This window comes from Centropristis striata, chromosome 1 (genome assembly GCF_030273125.1).
Source record: "Centropristis striata isolate RG_2023a ecotype Rhode Island chromosome 1, C.striata_1.0, whole genome shotgun sequence".
Lineage (NCBI taxonomy): Eukaryota > Metazoa > Chordata > Actinopteri > Perciformes > Serranidae > Centropristis > Centropristis striata.
In genome coordinates this window covers 1,326,815-1,346,865 of record NC_081517.1, presented here as the reverse complement: position 1 = coordinate 1,346,865, position 20,051 = coordinate 1,326,815, and the positions used below count along the sequence as shown (strand labels likewise).

Below are 20,051 nucleotides of genomic sequence, written 5' to 3'. Positions count from 1 at the left end.
ACAAAAATGACAAAAAAGATACAAAATGACTAAAAAAAGGCACAAAATGACCAAAAAAAGACACAAAATCACCAAAAAAAGAAGACACAGAATAACTAAAACAGACACAAAAAAGACACATAAATGACACCAATGACAAAAAAGACACAAAATAACTAAAAAAGACACAACAACAACAACCAAATGCTGTAAACAGGCCTGTCCTGTCTGGTACCTGCTCTTCTCCTCCTCACCAGCAGGTGGCGGTAGTTTTTTGCTGTATAACCTTTGACGTCACCACCCGACAGTAAGAGGAAGAGGAAGAAGAAGACGCGGGGGTTGAAGGTTTGTTGATTGGCTATTTTAAGCAGGGAAGTTTGCCGGCGTGGTAGGCTGTCTCGCGCACATTGGTGTCCCCCGCACGCTCCCGTTCAGCCTTCCCGCTTCTGCGCAGCTCGCCCCGGCTAAAGCTACCCAGCCTGCCCCCTCCCTGTGTCTATTTGCCCCTTGTGAGCAGCATGTCTGATTACGGCGGTCTGCCGGCTAATGGGGTCGGCGCTGGGATGAAAAAGGACGCTTTTGCTGATGCAGTACAACGAGCCAGACAGGTAAATAAAGCGCGAGACAGTTAGCCCGGTTAGCTAACGGTAGTTAGCTAGCTGGTGGGGAAACTAGCAGCTAGCTCAATTACCCGTGACGTTAGCTTTAGGTAACTAGCGAGCTAGCTAGCTAGCTAGCTGGTAGCGCTGCCATTCATTTGTCCACACACTCACTTTAACGTTGAGTTAAATGGACTAGCTAGCTTTAGCTAAAGGTAGCTTGGTTAGATAACGGTTAACGTTGGTTTAACGGTCACCACGCTGGTTTAACGGTCACCACGCTGGTTTAACGGTAAGCTGATAACCAAGTTTTTATATTCAACCATGTGTAAAACGCCATTTTAGAAAAAAAAAAGAACAAATAACAGTTTCATGGCACTGTGATTGTAACGAAATAAGGTCAAATAAGGACTCGCTTGTTCTCTATGGAGGACTAAAAATGACTTGAGTATAAAAAAATCAATCAATCAATGCATAAATAAATGTATAAATAAATGCTGAAATAAATGAATAAATAAATAAATGCATGAATAAATGTGTAAATAAATACAGGAATAAATAAATAAATGCGTAAATAAATGCTGAAATAAATAAATAAATGCTGAAATAAATGAATAAATAAATAAATGCATGAATAAATGTATAAATAAATACAGGAGTAAATAAATAAATGCTGAAATAAATAAATAAATGCTGAAATAAAGCATAAATATGCTTAAATATAAAGCATTTATACATTTATTTTTGCATTTATTTATGCATTTATTTATTTATTCCTGAATTTATTTATACATTTGTTCATGCATTTATTTATTTATTCATTTATTTCAGCATTTATTTATTTATTTATTTATTTATGCATTTATTTATACATTTATTTATGCATTGATTGATTGATTTATTTATACTTAAGTCATGTTTAGTCCTCCATAGTTCTCGTGTATTGGTAACTGGAATTAAATGGACAAAGGATGCTTGGCGTTATCGGTTATACCGTCACCCTGTTAAAATAATCACCTAATTCATTTTTTTTCAAGTTTTGCAGGAAACACAAAAAACTTAACCAAAAGTGTAACATGTGACATTTATTGATCATTTCACTCAAAAATGATGTAACAAAGGATGGCTATTGGCATAGTAATAACACTGTGTGTACATTATGTAACTTAAGAGAAATAAATGACTTGGATAATTTTTTGAACATGCCTTTGTGACTTAAACAAGATATGGTAACACTTTATTTTGAAGGAGTCTACATAAGAGTCACACAAGCCTGTCATAAACATGACATGACAAGTATCATGAGCATTAATGTTACTTCAAAGTGTCATTAATGTTCATGACACATCCCATGTCATGTTTATGACATGCTCATGTCACTCTTATGTAGACACCTTCAAAATAAAGTGTTACCATATCTTTAAGTCACAAAGGCATGTTGAAAAAAATTGCCTAAGTCACATTTTATTTTGATTTAGGCATAATAAATCCGCTTATGTCACACACTTGACATAGGCCATTATCTTAAAGGGGTAAAATCACATGATCTGATCAACTGAGGATGGAGGAGATGTTACCATAGGTGGCTATGAGGAGATGATTTAGGCAAAAAAAACAATTTTAACAAAAAATTACTAAGGTTATTTTTGAAATAGTTGCATATAATTTTTCTATCTGTAGATTAATCAACTGTTGGTGTAATGGTTGTATCTAATTCCAGTTTAGAAATTGCTCCACTGATTTAATATTGCACTTCTATAAAGTTGAGGTATTTGAGAGACGCGTCAAAATAGATGCAGCATAGATGTGGATGTCTGGCTTTTAGTCAGTGGTATGGAATATCAGTGCCAAAGACTAGATCCTACACTTCCCATAATACAGCTCATTAAAATATTTTGTTAGATCCTCCCTGTCTGGTAAATGCGTACGCTTTCGAACTCCACAAAGCCAACAAAAAGAACAAAAAACAAAAGCTTTGTGTTCTAAATTTGGACTCTCCAGATCCAGATGACAACATCAGTTCTCCTCCTGAGTCAATTGATCTTCATGTGTCTGCAGAGTGACACTTAAATGAGATGATCTTTCTTTTTTCACTATTTTCGGGCGTATTGCAGGCACTTCATCCACTGTATGTCTTTGTAGATTGCAGCTAAAATCGGTGGAGAAGGTGTTCCCTCAGTGAGCAACAACGGAGGAGCTGAGAACTATCCATTCACAGCACAGAAACGATCCCTGGAAGGAGCAGGTGAAACATCAGCACAAACATGCAGTTTGTCTGCATTTGTTAGTTCATCAGTTGACTCACTTTTTCTTTTGTGCTCAGATGAACCCGATGCCAAGAAGGTAGCATCACAGACCGAAATTGATTCTGCTTTGTGTACGTTAAATCGCTCATTGATCCTTTTTTCAAACACTCAATCATTCCAGTTTCCAACCATTCACCACATTCTCCTTCTCTTGCAGCTATTGGAGCTCAGCTGGCTGCCCTGTCCCAACAAAGGTACAGGGTTTTTATTGGTTTCTTTACATGAACACTTTAATTTTATCTTTATTGAGGCCAACAGGTTACATACAACATAGGATATTTTCCCTTCTTAAAAACAAAACATAATTTCTCTTATATGTACAGGTTCCTGATGCATAGGAAAGGAAAAGAAAACTAAATCATAGAAAAGATAACCATCAGGATTTTCATTCTGTATCCATAGATATACATCAACATCAGTTTTCTTCCCAGGCCCAATTTTTTAACATTTTTATGTACCGTATTTTCCGGACTATAAGTCGCTCCGGAGTACAAGTCGCACCAGCCATAAAATGCATAATAAAGAAGGAAAAAACATATATAAGTCGCACTGGAGTATAAGTCGCATTTTTGGGGGAAATTTATTTGATAAAATCCAACACCAAGAACAGACATGTCATCTTGAAAGGCAATTTAAAATAAAAATAGAATAGAGGCAACAACAGGCTGAATAATTGTACGGTATGCTTACGTTACATGACACAACTGAGAACGTGCCTGGTATGTTAACATAACATATTAAGAGTTATTCAGATAACTATAGCATAAATTACATGCTAAGAAGTTTACCAAACCATCCGTGTCACTCCAAATCACTAAAATCCAATGAAATCTTCATCCTCGGTGTCACTTTGAAACAACTCCGCTAACTCCGGAGGTAGAAGATGCGGCGCTTCTTCTTCTACGTCGCTTACGTCAGACTCATCCTCATACTCGGCCTAGAGCGCCCTCTTGCGGTTTAGTGTGAAAATAACATGTGAAATGATATACCGGTAATAATGTGTTAATAATTTCACACAAGTCGCTCCAGAGTATAAGTCGCACCCCCGGCCAAACTATGAAAAAAAACTGCGACTTATAGTCCGGAAAATACGGTATTAACATTATGAACAGTTCAATCATAAGAGGGAGTTTCACTTTAATTCTCTGAAAGAAAATAAATAAAGAAAAAGGGACATGCATACACATAGATAATTACAACAAGACAAAAACAAAAAATACTCAAACAAAATCTGATCTTAGGCCTATATGATCAACATACCCAGTCCATTTAGACCATATTCTAGAAAATGTGTCAGTCTGGATTTTGAGGGAGTAGAATAACTTTTCCATTGTATATATATCATGGACCACATCTAACATTCTCCTATTGTAGGTGGGTCTTGTTTTAACCACCTTCTTGATACATGAACACTTTTAATGCTTGGATCAGATCACTTATTGATCCTTCTATTATTTTAAACTTTTCTGCAGTGTTAGGTCCTCCACAATGACAGAAGAGTTCAGGGTGCCTGATGGCATGGTCGGCCTCAGTAAGTACACGCACATATGTTTCCTAAACCGTAGACACGATGGCTGTGTGATGTGACTGAACTAAAAATGAAATATCTTTCCTGTTGTCCCTGAAGTCATTGGCCGAGGAGGTGAACAGATTAACAAAATCCAACAGGATTCTGGCTGTAAAGTCCAGATTGCACACGGTGAGATATATATTCTACCCCTGGAAGTCCACAAAGTATCCCAGCTATTCCCGTTTCTCTTGGATTGATTATATATACTTTAATATTCATTCACAGACAGTGCCGGTCTTCCAGATAGAAGTGTTTCTCTCACGGGGTCAGCAGACGCCATACAGTAAGTTGATTTCTACTATTTAACCCTTTGATGCACAACATGGGTCTAAAGTGACCCGACTGAGTTTTTAGTTTTCTATATCTTTGCAATAAATTCATTTCATCATTCAGTGTTCCAGGTTTTCCTATGTCAACTTGTTTTTGATCATCATACATCCTCATTTTTTGTTTTCATTTCTTACTTTTTGAATAAAAACCCTTTTCGTATCACTACGCTTCAAATGCACAACATGGGTCAAAAATGTCATTATTAACTTAATCAATTTTAGAATAAGGCTGAAACATAAAAAAAAATGTGGAAAAAGTAAAGTGCTGTGAATACCTTCCAGATACACTGTATGTGTGACAAAATGATGCATAAACATGTTAAATAGATTAAATATATGAGTGTGGAAAGTAACTATTTGAAACAAATTACTATTATTATAGTATTAGGTCATTTCATTTTAAATCAAATTTGTATGAATGAGTCATTTTTGACCCATGTTGTGTATTAGAAGGGTTGTCCATATGTTGTGCATCAAATCCAATCCAATCCACTTTATTTATAAAGCACAATTTTAGCAAACACAAGGTTTCCAAAGTGCTGCACAAACAATAAATACATAACACAATACAAAGATGTAGTAAACAATAGAACAGTAAGATGCAATAAGATAAAATAAATAAAAAATGGGATAAAATAAAATGTAAAATGTACTGCCCGCACACAATAAAATATGCATGAATACAATAAAAAAACAAAAAATCAAAGGATTAAAACAACTAAACACAGTGTAGTGTGGCCCATTAACTAAACTGGTTTTATTCTATCTTAGTCATGTGTTCATCAAATGTTTCACGGTCCTTTTCTTTTTAATTTGCCTTCAGGAGAGCCAAGGCACTTATAGAGGACATAGTTTCAAGAGGGCATGAGACGACTAACGGGCAGTCAGGCTCCATGCAGGAGATGATCATCCCTGCTGGCAAGGCCGGCCTTATTATAGGTAAAGGAGGAGAGACCATCAAACAGCTACAGGTGAGGCTGCCCTTAATATAAACATAACCACTTACAGGTGTGGAGCTGATTTCTAAAGTGTGCTGCATTTATAAACTATTGAACATGCTCATTTTGTAATGTGTAACATCCCTCTCCTGTAAAATCTTAGGAGCGGGCTGGAGTTAAAATGATTCTTATTCAAGATGGATCCCAGCCACCCAACATAGATAAACCCCTCCGCATCATTGGAGACCCTTATAAAGTGCAGGTATGCTGCAAACACAGTGAAATAGTTTTAGCCAAGTAGAAAATTGATTATGACCCAATTTACCCTTCAAATGATTGTCTTTTGTTTTATTTAGCAAGCAAAGGAGATGGTTAATGAAATTCTACGAGACCGGGATCACGCCGGTTTTGGAGACCGGGGTGAATACGGATCGAGGATGGGAGGAGGAGGCGGAGGAGGAGGAGGGGGCGGAGGAGGTGGTGGAGGAGGAGGCGGGGGCATCGATGTAAGTCATTTCTGCTATTACAGCACTTAGTTCTAACTTTGCTTTTTTTATTGAACCCATTGAGGCCTGGAAAGCGGATACGTCGTTTTGTAGTATTTGTATAAGCTCTCAAATACTTTTTGAATTTAATTTCTACCTGCTACAGAGGCTGAAAAATCTATTATTTAGTAGAAGCGTTGACACTTCTGTTGAATTTCCAGAAAAACTTCAGGTTTTAGGGGCTGATTTTAAAATCGCCCAGAGGTTTTACAGGCGTTTTAGGCCTCAATGGGTTAAAGACCATTTCCCCCCCTAACAGCAGAATGAGAATTGCATTAATTGAGACTCAACCGCTTGGAGCAGTTCTGACAATTTTATTAATTCTACAGATAGCCGTACCCCGCCACTCTGTGGGAGTTGTTATTGGCCGAAGTGGGGAGATGATCAAGAAGATTCAGAGCGATGCTGGAGTCAAGATACAATTTAAGCCAGGTGAGCTGTCCTTCATTTGTCATAAATTTAATTCCAACTCTTGGTCTTCCCCTTGTATAAAATGAATACTATCTGATAAACCAAAACATAAAGAAATGTTAAATGTATGTTTTTAGATTTATGAAATTGGACAGTTTGAAGTGTTACAGAAAATATCAAATCAACTAAAGCTTCTGTGTTTTTTCTCTTTTTTTCCAACTATTTTTTTGGCAGTAAAATGTCCAATGTCTTGATTATTTTCAGCTAAGATCATTGATCCTTTTGTTTTCAGTTCTTGTACAAACCCATATGTAGACTGTAATTTTGTTATATACATGGTAATTGTATTTATGTTTATAATATTTATATATATATATAGTAATTTATAATATACATGTATAGGTTTTCACATTGTAATATAAATTTATAGTATATATATATATATATATATATATATCATTATTTATAATATTTGTATGTGACTATACTGATTATTCATATATGCATGTATATACTGACCCGTTAAGGGGTAGGACTAGATACGTTTTTTTACTTCTTCCTGCCCCCTTTCGAGCTTGCAGAAAGTGTCTGTTTCTTTTCAATTTTTTTGCTTTTTTGTTTTTTATTTATTCATCTATTAATATTTAAACTAGTTTTTTTTTTTATTGCCTGCATGTTCGAAATAAAGACAATCAATCAAATCAATCAACCCCACTAATAAAACTTTGTGTTCTGTTGTCAACCCTTACAGATGATGGGACAGGTCCTGATAAAATTGCTCATATCATGGGTCCACCAGACCAATGTCAGCATGCTGCATCAATCATCACCGACCTGCTGCAGAGCATCCGTGCACGAGAGGAGGGCGGGCAGGGGGTAGGTGTTTTAATTATCTTTTTATTAGGAAATTTCACAACAATTGACAAGTACAAATGGATTTACAGCTGTTAGTATCAAAATTGTACAGAGCCAAAGGTTTTGTATCAATAGCTTCTTGTTCCAAATGTTCATTGTCCATTCCCTTTTTAATAATATGAATATGTAAAGAAAAAACAAAGACATACAATTTAACTATCTACATCCAGAGGGGTATAGAGGCAAAAAGTAAATACATAATATGAATAAATAAATATAAATGTCTGTAGCAGTTGGGCATCATTCAGTTGTATTCATGTCACTGATATACAGCGGGAGACCCAAAAAAAAAAAGAAAAAGGAACTCGTTACCTTTACAAAATCCGGTCTTAAAGGTCTGATGAACTGCACCCATCTTTCCCAGTGTTTCATAAATATGTCTAACTTTAGGTTGAGGGGTAGGTGTTTTAAAACTCTTTAAACTCTTCTTTGTTGCTGTGTTGCTGTGAAACCTAATGTAAGATGAATTTCTTCCACAGGGCCCCCCAGGTTCTGGTTCAGGGATGCCACAAGGGGGACGTGGGCGAGGTAGAGGCCAGGGGAACTGGGGACCTCCAGGAGGAGAGATGACCTTCTCCATTCCTGCACACAAATGTGGACTTGTGATCGGAAGAGGAGGAGAGAATGTTAAGTCCATCAACCAACAGACCGGCGCTTTTGTGGAGATCTCTCGTCAGCCGCCACCAAACGGGGACCCTAACTTTAAACTGTTCATCATCCGAGGGTCCCCACAACAGATCGACCACGCAAAGCAGCTTATAGAAGAGAAGATTGAGGTATGTTTAAGTGAAGAAATGCACCTTTCACACAGCTGTCAAGAGATAAGTGACTCCTAGTTTGATTGTTTTTCTCTTTTTTCTTTTTTTTTCTCCAGGCTCCATTGTGTCCAGTGGGCGGTGGTCCTGGTCCAGGAGGTCCGGGAGGCCCAGGTGGTCCTATGGGTCCCTATAATCCCAACCCTTATAACGCAGGGCCTCCCGGTGGTGCTCCCCAGTAAGTACAAACCACAAACAACATTTGACAGCAGGTATTTTGAGTTTTCCTTTAGGGCATGGGTCTCAAGCTCGCGGGCCACGGGCCAATTGTGGCCCTTTTGACAATATTTTGTGGCCCCCACCTTGATATGAAAGTTTAATGTGAGTTTTATATGAATGGCACTTTAATGTGTTGTGTGTGGAAGGTCCCTTTTAATTACTTTTTTTTTTTTGTGGTAATTTTGTGTCTTTTTTAAAATAATTTTGTCTTTTTTAAATAATTTTGTGTCTTTTTTAAGTAATTTAGTGTTTTTTTCAGTCATTTTGTGTCTTTTTTTTAAAAATATTTATTTGGATAATTCTGTATTTTTTTTGGGGTCATTTTGTTTTTTCTTTAAGTAATTTAGTTTTATTTCTGTCATTTTGTGTCTTTTTGGTAATTCTGTGTTTTTGGTCTTTTTTTGGTCATTTTGTGTCTTTTTTGAGTAATTACATTTTTTTTTTTGGGTCATTTTGTGACTTTTTTTTTTGTTGTAATTTTGTGTCTTTTTTTTGGTCATTTTGTCTTTTTTTTGGTTATTTTGATATTGCCTCCAGCGGCCCCCAGGTAATTTGAGTTTGAGACCCCTGCTTTAGGGGAAACTGAAAAATAGGTATTTATCTACTAGATACTTTATCAATCTATATTTAAAAAACAAAACAAAAAAACCCCTCTACTCTTCTATTTCTCTCTTGTGCATATAGATAGCACTCCTGTAGCAATTACAGATGGCTCTTAAAGTTAAAGTTATGTTCTAACTCGATTCCTGTGGTCTTATTGTAAGTCGCTTTGGACAGAAGCGTCAGAAAAATGACATGTTATGTAAAAATGCTTCTATCCTTCTCTGCAGTGGTGCTGCACCTGCTGGTCCCCAGTACTGTCCTCAGGGTTGGGGAGGGAATACTTACCAGCAATGGCAAGCCCCCGGACCTCATGACCCCAGTGAGTACCTTATTTTATGCTCTCGCTTCCATACTTTGAAATGATAAATGTCTGCTCTCTCCTCAAGTTGTTGAGGCACTTGTTTGTGGTATGCACACTTATTTCAATACTAAATTCATCCTTTTTTGTTTTGTCCTTCCTCCTCATTAGGTAAGGCAGCAGCAGACCCCAATGCAGCGTGGGCAGCGTACTACGCGCAATATTATGGTCAGACACCAGGGGGCGCCATGCCTGCACAGGCTCCAGGAGCCCCTGCACCGGCAGCACCAGGGGACCAGAGCCAAGCACCACAGGCCTCAGGGGGTCAGCCAGACTACACTAAAGCCTGGGAGGAGTACTACAAGAAGATGGGCATGAGTAAGTGTGATTTGTGAGCTTTAAACTACAAGATTTTGTTTGGGAGAGTGTAGTATTGCTTATTTTACGGTGTTGGTAGTCAGTGGTGGAATAAGTATTCAGATCTCTTACTTAAGTAAAAGTACTAATAGCAAACTGTGAAATTACTCCACTACAAGTAAAAGTCCTGCATTCAAAACTTACTGAAGTAAAAGTACAAAAGTATCAGCATCAAAATGCACTTGAAGTATCAAAAGTAAAAGTACTTGTTATGCAAAATAGACCCACTAAGACTGTTTTATATATTCCAAATATATTATTACATTATTATTATTGATGCTTTTATGTAAACAGCCTTTTAATTTTCTTAAGCCAGGGCTCATTTAAACTACTTAATATACTGTTATGAGTCTAATCACTCTAAATTAATCACATTTTTTTCCGTTAAATCTCGACCTGAAAAGTAACTAAAGCTGTCAGCTAAATGTAGTGGAGTAGAAGTATAAAGTTACATAAAATGGAAATACTCAAGTGAAATACAAGTACCTCAAAATTGTACTTAAGTACAGTACTTGAGTAAATGTACTTAGTTACATCCCACCAGTGGTGGAAGAAGTATTCAGATCCCTTACTCAAGTAAAAGTACTAATACAACACTGTGAAATTACTCCACTACAAGTAAAAGTCCTGCATTCAAAACTTACTGAAGTAAAAGTACAAAAGTATCAGCATCAAAATGCACTTAAAGTATCAAAAGTAAAAGTATTCACAATGCATAATGGATTCACTCAGAATGTCCAAATATATTATTGTATTATTTTTGATGCATTTATGTTAGCTTTGAATTTACTGTTGTCAACATAAGGCTCATTTTAACTACTTAATATACTTTTGTGTGGTTTAATTAGTACAAATTTTAAATCTCGACCTGAAAAGTAACTAAAGCTGGCAGCTAAATAAAATGGAAATACTTAAGTAAAGTACAAGTTCCTCAAAATTGTACTTAAGTACAGTACTTGAGTAAATGTACTTAGTTACATCCCACCACTGTTGGTAGTATACTGGGAAATGAAATGAGTTAATGTTTCCAGTAAGAAGTGTTTGTGTGTTATTTTTGCAGCCCAGCCAGCTGGAGGAGCTGCAGCTGCTCCAACTGCAGCAGCAGCAGCAGCAGCAGCAGGTGGAGCTGCAGCTGGAGGCCAGCAGGACTACAGTGCAGCCTGGGCGGAGTACTACAGACAGCAGGCTGCCTACTACGGACAGCCAGGACAGGCGCCTGGACAGGCAGCCGCTCCACAGCAGGGACAACAGGTAGCACATCATGACCACAACAAACATGAAGCCTGTAGCTGCCCAGGTTAAAAACACACATTATTAAAGATCTATAGGGGGAAAGTGTTGTGCTGGGACTCTTCACCAAGGTTATTATAGTTAACGAAAACTAACGGAATAACGAAAACTAGAATTGAAAAAACATTTTCGTTAACTGAAATAAAATAAAAACTAGTGTTTTTAAAAAAACGATAACTAACTGAAACTGTATTTTGTGGTTACAAAACTAACTAAAATTATAGTGAAAATGTCCTTAGTTTTCGTTTTTGTCAACTTTTTTCATTCATAATTCAGTGTTTCTATTTGAACATGCAACACATGGTGAATATGTTTACTGAGACTGGGATGTTTACACTAGAACCAAAATTCAAAACACCCAGAACTGTAAGAGTTAATAACCTTATTGGGGCTGAGATGATAAACCAAAGGAAATAAAGGAAACATTTATTATGACCTCTTTGAATCTGGCACCCAACACATAGCCCATTACAACAAAACCAAAACTAACACTAAAACTAATAAAAACTAAACTAAAACTAAGCATTTTCAAAAAATAAAAACTAAACTAAAACTAGAAAACTCACTCTAAAAACTAACTAAAACTAACTGAATTTGAAAACAAAAATTCACAACGAAATTAAAACTAAAACTAATGAAAAATCCAAAACTATTATAACCTTGCTCTTCACCCGTGAGCGTACTCCGGTTAGGGAATAAGGACACCGTTTTTTACTTTAACTTCTTTATCTTAAACTTTTTCAGCAGCAGGTCAGTACACACACTTATTCAACACATGCTGATTCTAAGGACCCCGAATGTAAACATAGCTGCCCTGTAAACTGCCCGATTCAAACAGACTGAACTAAAAAGTGCTTGAATAAATGATTAACCTGTTTAAATCAACATTATCAATATAATCAAATTAATAGGGTGTATTTGCTGGTCACAAAGGGAATTTATAACACACGCCATTCACTAGCTGAAGTATTCAAGACTCATTTGTACAGGAATGTTTTGCCAACTGTTTACAGCCTTTTGGTTTAGAATAAGATGCAGTGAAAGTCACTTGCATGGTTATTAATTATTGAATCATTCTTGGTGACCCCTGATGTAGGGGTGTGCCATATCGTATCGTTCACGATAATATCGGTATATTTTTTTTTATGGTTAAAAAAAAATGCATATCATGATATTGGCAACATTTCTACTTCTTGATGTAGTGGTGTAAGGTTAACATTAGCTAACAATTAAAGTTGTTTTAATCACAAAAAGCTACTTACTCTCTGTCGCTAAACACATGCAGCTTTCAAAATAAGAGCACGGTGTGTTAACAGAATCCACCACAGAACTTACAAGAAGATTGTCAAAATAAGATGCCTTAAATAAAACATAAAAGAACCTTTATTCTCCTTTTACAAAATGTCATTAAAATATGCCCCCGAAACCCCTAAATGGTTATTTTTTATTATTTGCTCATACATATATTTTATTTTTTATTTGGCAACTGTTGAGATTTGCACTTCACACTACATTTTAGATTTTTATTTATTTATACAGACTAAAAAATATATCCTATTTTCTATATCTTTTTACATATTTTGTAATATCGTCAAGAATATCGTTATCGCAAAAATAGCCTGAAATATCGATATTCTTTTAGGGCCATATGGCCCAGCCCTACCCTGATATTGCCCCAAAGAAAACCCCATGAGGATTCTAGTAAAAAACAACAACTTGGAGAACCATCCACGGTTAAGTACATGGGGGGGAAAAACAAAGTATTAAAAAAAGTTTGACACCTGGCAGGCGTTACTAACTGAAACTGAGTTATCACACACTTTACACATACAATAGTTTTTGTTTGTTTTGTTTTATTAAAGGATCCCTATTAGCTTGTGCCGTGGCAGTTCGCTAGTCTTCCTGGGGTCCACATTCCAACAAGTAATACTCAACAGTCCTACAACAACTTTAAGCACAAAAGTACAAAATTTCATTACAAAATGCAGCACAAATTTAAAAGACAGTTTGTAGAATCAAACCATTGAATTACAGCCATTTGGATTAAATGTTTAGGAATAATTGGTCAAATGCATTTGATCAGAAAACAAATAAAATACAAAAAAAACAAAAAAAAAACAATCCAGCTTTAACCAGTATCATTGATTGTAATCCTGGACATCATGAATCCAGGCAAACATCGCTTCTATAAAGAGTAGTGTCCTTTCAACCAAAATAAACAAAAAAAAATTAAATAAACCCCCCCAAAAAATATAATAAGCCCAACACCTAACATTAACCACTGACAAAGTACATCTTTAATTTCTTTTTGAAGGATATTTAGCTTTTTTCTTGACGGATATCAAGTGGTAAATCATTCCATATATTACTCGCTCTATAAAGCTCTGTTCTTTTCAGAGAATTAGTTCTTGGATGAGCTTGCACAATATCACCCTTGTCTGCCTTCCTGGTGTTATGTTTATGCACAGTATTACAAAAAACTATTTTATCTCTCATGAACTCAGGTCTGTGTGTTGTTGATGTGTTGCTCAGAAATGTCACTGTGCATGAGGCCAGCCTCTTTTCAACATTGAGCCATGATAGGCTAGATTGCATTTTAAGAGTGCTAGTTCTAGACGAGCAACCTAGAACTATACAATAGTAAAGAATGTTCACATTTGTTTCCAAAGCAAAGACTGATTTAAGTTTTGTCTCTTTCCAGGCCCAGTAAACGACTAGCTCGGCCTGTTGGAAGGTCTCAAGCGACGGCTCTCTGGACTTGTTTTTTCTATCAAGAGATTTCCTTTCTGGCTTTAACGAGACAACACCATGGTTTCCTCATCCACCCAGACATTTTCTATTTCAACCTTCCTGATTGTTTTTTAAAATCAAAAATTGAAGAAAAAGGGAACAATTTTGCCCATGCATTGAACAAAGCACTAAATGACTACTTGGGTTATAATTCAGCTTGCCCCTTCACCTCACCCACCCACACCTTGTAATACTTTTGCTCATTTTTAACAAAAAAAAATGAAATAATAAGCATCTTTTGTTTTCAAGTTAGGACAACAGCATTTCAACACTGACTCACATTTAAGTAGTTTTCCTTCAGTTTCCTGAGGGTAAAAAAAACGGTCTAGCAGTATTTTGAAATATATTCAGAAATTATGTTTGTTAAAAAAAGAAGAAAAAAAAGGAAATTCAACATGTTTGGTCCTTTTCTTGTTCTTGGTACTTTTTTTAAACTTCATTTTTTTTAATGAACATTCCCAGTGTTTAAGTTGCAGGCATATTTCTCCCTGCTATCATGATTTCTTATTTTTAATTTTATTCATTGTAATTATTTTCCTTTTTGGGGGGGTTGTGTGTGTCTGTATACAGTAGAAGCTACTGAACAGAGGAATGTGTGCAAGTTGGCTGTAATAAGGCATAAACTGTCCTACAGTATGTAGGCTGGTTGTGTGTGCATGTATGTGTTTGTGTGCTTGACTGCCCTCGGTTTAATTTTTTTGTTGTTCCAATAGATTCTGTTACTGTACGCTGATTTTTTTTCTTTTTTTTTTTTTTTTAGATGTTATTTTTTACAGCTTGTTTTTAAATACTTAAATAAAACATTCAAACTAGAAAATTTCTAAAGAAATTTCGAGTGTGCTTGACTCTGGTCCGTGACTCTACCCGTACATTAGAATACAATTTGAACGGTTTATGCCCAAACTATAAACTATAACTCTGACAGCTTCAGTGAGGGAGAAGACCAATTTTCCTACGTTTCTATGTATAAATGATTTCTGTAGAGTGGTATCTGCGGCCTTGATCGCAGTTTCCAAATTTATTTTTTGAAACAAAATGACCAAAAAAGACACAAAATGACCAAAAAAAGACACAAAATGACCAGAAAACACACAAAATGACCAAAAAAAGACACAAATTGACCAAAAAAAGGAAACAAAATGACCAAAAAAGACACAAAATGACCAAAAAAGACACAAAATGACCAAAAAAAGACACAAATTGACCAAAAAAAGGAAACAAAATGACCAAAAAAGACACAAAATGACCAGAAAACACACAAAATGACTAAAAAAAGACACAAAATTACCCAAAAAAAGACACAAATTGACCAAAAAAAGGAAACAAAATGACCAAAAAAGACACAAATTGACCAAAAAAAGGAAACAAAATGACCAAAAAAGACACAAAATGACCAGAAAACACACAAAATGACTAAAAAAAGACACAAAATGACCCAAAAAAAGACACAAATTGACCAAAAAAAGGAAACAAAATGACCAAAAAAGACACAAATTGACTAAAAAAAGATACAAAATGACTAAAAAAACCCCACAAAATGACCAAAAAAAGACATTAAGTGACCAAAAAGACTAAAACACATGAACACTTTAACACAGTGGAGACAGAGCTGACTTCCAAAATGATTTGGCGACCCCCAGAAATCATCTCGCGACCCCAATTAGGGTCGGGACCCCAAGGTTGAGAATAGCTACATTAGAATACAATTTGAACTGTTTATGCCCAAACTATAACTCTGACAGCTTTTAGCAGACCAATGTGAGGGAGAAGACCAATTTTCCTACGTTTCTATGTATAAATTATTTCTGTAGAGTGGTATCTGCGGCCTTGAGCGCAGTTTCCAAATTTGTTTTTTGACAAATTTTTCTCTCCCTCTGCACTCTAGTGATGATGTCATCCACTCTAGCCTCTCCATAGGGTAACATGGGGGGATTTTTTGGTATTGTATTTCCTATTTTAGACTCGATGCTAAAGTATCATATTAAAACGCCCCATTTGGCTGATATTACACTTTATAATATCCGTGCTGGAAGTGCCCCTGATATAACGCCGTAGTTCTCAACCTTTTTGAGTTGCGACCCCCAATTTAACATGCATGTTGTCCGTGACCCCCACTCACTGAACACAATCTCACACGCACAGTTCAGATCACCCTAAAAAGAAACAAAATGACCAAAAAAAGGAAACAAAATGACCAAAAAAAGACACAAAATGACCAGAAAACACACAAAATGACCAGAAAAAGACACAGAATGACCAGAAAAAGACACAAAATGACCAAAAAAAGACACAAAATTACCCAAAAAAGACACAAAATGACCAGAAAAGAGACAAATTGACTAAAAAAAGATACAGAATGACTAAAAAACCCACAAAATGACCAAAAAAAGACACAAAATGACCAAAAAAAGACACAAAATGACCAGAAAAGACACAAATTGACTAAAAAAAGATACAAAATGACTAAAAAAAACCACAAAATTACTAAAAAAACCCACAAAATGACCAAAAAAAGACACAAATTGACCAAAAAAAAGACACAAATTGACCAAAAAAGACACAAAATGACCAGAAAACACACAAAATGACCAAAAAAAGACACAAATTGACCAAAAAAAGGAAACAAAATGACCAAAAAAGACACAAAATGACTAAAAAAAGACACAAAATGACAAAAAAAACCCACAAAATGACTAAAAAACCCCACAAAATGACTAAAAAAAGACACAATGACCAAAAAAAAGACACAAATTGACCAAAAAAAGGAAACAAAATGACCAAAAAAGACACAAAATGACCAAAAAAGACACATAATGACCAGAAAAGACACAAAATGACTAAAAAAAGATACAAAATGACTAAAAAAACCCACAAAATGACCAAAAAAAGACATTAAGTGACCAAAAAGACTAAAACACATGAACACTTTAACACAGTGGAGACAGAGCTGACTTCCAAAATGATTTGGCGACCCCCAGAAATCATCTCGTGACCCCAATTGGGGTCCCGACCCCAAGGTTGAGAATAGCTGATATAACGTATGTACCTGGGTTAGTAGTGGCTCCACAGATGTAGTTTTGGGGGGGACATGTCCCCTGCACTTTTTCAAAAGGCCGTTTTTGTCCCCTGCAGTTTTTACTGTCCAAAAGAGATGTCTAAAAGAAGTAAAGTGGACATTAGAGACTTCTTTAGAAGTCAGTGTAAATTACTCAGATTACAGCCATCCTGAAACACCTTCACCGGCATCCACTTCAAGATCCTTCTCATCAATTACAAAGCTCTCAATCTTGTAAAGTGTATGAGTTTTAAAGTGCTGGTAAATAAAATGTATTATTATTGTAACTGTAGAAGCTCAACAGTGCAGAGATTTTAAAAAAGCTTATATTTAATGCCAAAGAGATGCACTTTTGATTATTTTTATTCATTATTTTCATGTGTGTTGAAAGGCAGCAACTGTTTAAAAAAAAAACACTTAACACTGAAATATTTAGGGAAAAATAGCCTACAATAAAACCTCAGACTACAAATGTGATTTTATACATCCATACTCATGATAATTGTGAAACTAAGTTTTTTCCTCTATAACAGTATCATCAAAATTGATGATTGTTACACTGCAAATTGTCACACAGTTCACGTCATCCATCAATATATTTTTGTCAGTGATAATGTTTTGCTACATGCTTTACAAAAGGTCATACAAAAAAGGGAACAGTAAACTTAAAAAGCAACAATAGAAAACTAGAACTACTAGAAAACACAATGAACTGATTTTGAGTTTGAGTTTTATTAAAGATCCTTGTGTCCTCCCCCCCACCCCCACGTCTGAAATCAAAATTTCGTCCATTTTTTATTTATTTATTTATTTATTTTATTTATTGTTGTTTGCACTTAAAAAACATACAATCGTTAGGAAATAACAGTACAAGAAACAGTAAAAGAAAATGCAGGAAAGATCAAAAAGCCCAAAGGGCTTATATATAGACGACCCTCCCTCTTAAACCTATAAGTAACTATACTTTACTTAAATTACATAGCTAGATGAAAATAAAAAAATACAAACAAAATACAAACAAAACAAATACAAAGGTGTAAAACATCTATAGCATGGGTCTCAAACTCGCGGGCCAATTGTGGCCCTCGTGACGATATTTTGTGGCCCCCACCTTGATATGAAAGTTTAATGTGAGTTTTATATGAATGGCACTTTACCGTGTTGTGTGTATAAGGTCCCTTTAATTACTTTTTTTTTGTGGTAATTTTGTGTCTTTTTTAAATACTTTTGTGTCTTTTTTTAGGTAATTTTGTGTCCTTTTTTTGGGTCATTTTGTGTCTTTTTTGGGTCATTTTGTGTCTTTAAAAAAATAATTTTGTGTCTTTTTAAAGTAATTTAGTGTTTTTTTTCTGTCATTTTGTCTTTTTTGGTAATTCGGTGTATTTTTGGCCATTTTGTGTCTTTAAAGTAATTTAATGTTTTTTCTGTCATTTTGTCTTTTTTGGTAATTTTGTGTCTTTTTTTTGGTAATTTTGTGTCTTTTTTTTTTAAGTAATTATGTGTCTTTTTTTGGTCATTTTGTGTCTTTTTTTAAATACTTTTGTGTCTTTTTTTTTATAATTGTGTGTCTTTTTTTGTAATTTTGTGTCTTTTTTTAGGTAATTTTGTGTCCTTTTTTTGGGTAATTTTGTGTCTTTTTAAAGTAATTTTGTGTCTTTAAAAAAATAATTTTGTGTCTTTTTAAAGTAATTTAGTGTTTTTTTCTGTCATTTTGTCTTTTGGTAATTTGGTGTATTTTTGGCCATTTTGTGTCTTTAAAGTAATTTAGTGTTTTTTTCTGTCATTTTGTCTCTTTTTTGGTAATTTTGTGTCTTTTTTTTGGTAATTTTGTGTCTTTTTTTTTTTTTTTTTAAGTAATTATGTGTCTTTTTTTTTTTGGGTCATTTTGTGTCTTTTTTACGTAATTTAGTTTTTTTTCTGTCATTTTTTTTCTTTTTTTGGTCACTTTGATACTGACTCCAGCGGTAATTTGAGTTTGAGACCAGTGGCGGTTCTAAACCAATTTTAATGTGGGGGCCAAGGAGGGGCCAGTGTTTAATCAGAGGGGCACATTAGCACATGAAAAAATGGCAAAGATGATATTTAAGTATTCAAAATCTTTGAATGTCTTGAAAAAGACACAAAATTACCAAAAAAGACACAAAATGAGAAGACAGAATAACAAAAAAACCCACAGAAGACATAAAAATGACAAAAAAAGATACAAAATGACTAAAAAGAGACACAAAATGACAAAAAAGACACAAAATGACCAAAAAAGACACAAAATGAGAAGACATAATAACCAAGAAAAACACCCCACAGAAGACATAAAAATGACAAAAAAAGACACAAAATGACCAAAAAAAGAAGACACAAAATAACTAAAACAGACACAAAAAAGACACATAAATGGCAGCAATGACAAAAAAAAAAACACAAAATGACAAAAAAAAAAGACAACATAACTAAAAAATACACAACAACAGACAAAAAAAGACCAAAAAAAGACACAAAAAGACACAAAAAAGACACAAATGACCAAAAAAGACACAAATTGACTTAGAGAGTTAAACTATTATACAATGTAACATTCTGGGTTCCTTTTGTGTACAATGAGATATTGTTTGAACAAAAAAAAGGTAAGAAATGTTCCATTGTTCATTGTTATAAATTGATAATTTTAGTGTTAATTTGACACAGGGGCCACAGCAGGGGCCAAAGGCTTCTTCACAGGGGCAGTGGCCCCTGGAGGCCCCTGTGTAGAACCGCCCCTGTTTGAGACCCCTGATCTATAGGGATTAAAAAAATCCTCTTTAAAAGTATTTAAAGAGGAACATGATCCTGTTAGATGTTTTATGTCATTCCACAGCACCACTACATTTCCTCCCTGAGTGGCTCCTTCCTGCGGGGTGTCCCCTCTGCGCTGCCCTCCCTTTGTTTTGGTTTTGATGGATGTCTTTTTTTGTAATTTTGTGTCTTTTTTTAGGTAA

The 20,051-nt window shown here is 35.2% G+C and overlaps 1 protein-coding gene across 1 annotated transcript; it reads left to right on the top strand.

Annotated features, from left to right (window-relative positions):
• Nucleotides 1-298: 298 nt before the first annotated feature.
• Nucleotides 299-14,919, top strand: khsrp (KH-type splicing regulatory protein). The gene is made up of 18 exons (XM_059345445.1): nt 299-587; nt 2,721-2,823; nt 2,902-2,955; nt 3,042-3,078; nt 4,357-4,415; nt 4,512-4,583; nt 4,680-4,737; nt 5,607-5,754; nt 5,885-5,983; nt 6,078-6,227; nt 6,596-6,698; nt 7,429-7,553; nt 8,072-8,368; nt 8,467-8,585; nt 9,457-9,548; nt 9,699-9,905; nt 11,005-11,195; nt 13,936-14,919. Exons 1-18 carry the CDS (start codon nt 498-500, stop codon nt 13,942-13,944), a joined length of 2,013 nt encoding a protein of 670 aa, XP_059201428.1. The 5' UTR covers nt 299-497; the 3' UTR covers nt 13,945-14,919.
• Nucleotides 14,920-20,051: the final 5,132 nt, after the last annotated feature.

Coding starts and splice junctions, on each gene's coding strand:
- khsrp (XM_059345445.1), top strand. CDS start 498: ATGTCTGATTACGGCGGTCTGCCGGCTAATGGGGTCGGCGCTGGGATG. Junction 588..2,720: donor CAGTACAACGAGCCAGACAG/GTAAATAAAGCG, acceptor ATGTCTTTGTAG/ATTGCAGCTAAAATCGGTGG. Junction 2,956..3,041: donor CGAAATTGATTCTGCTTTGT/GTACGTTAAATC, acceptor CTTCTCTTGCAG/CTATTGGAGCTCAGCTGGCT.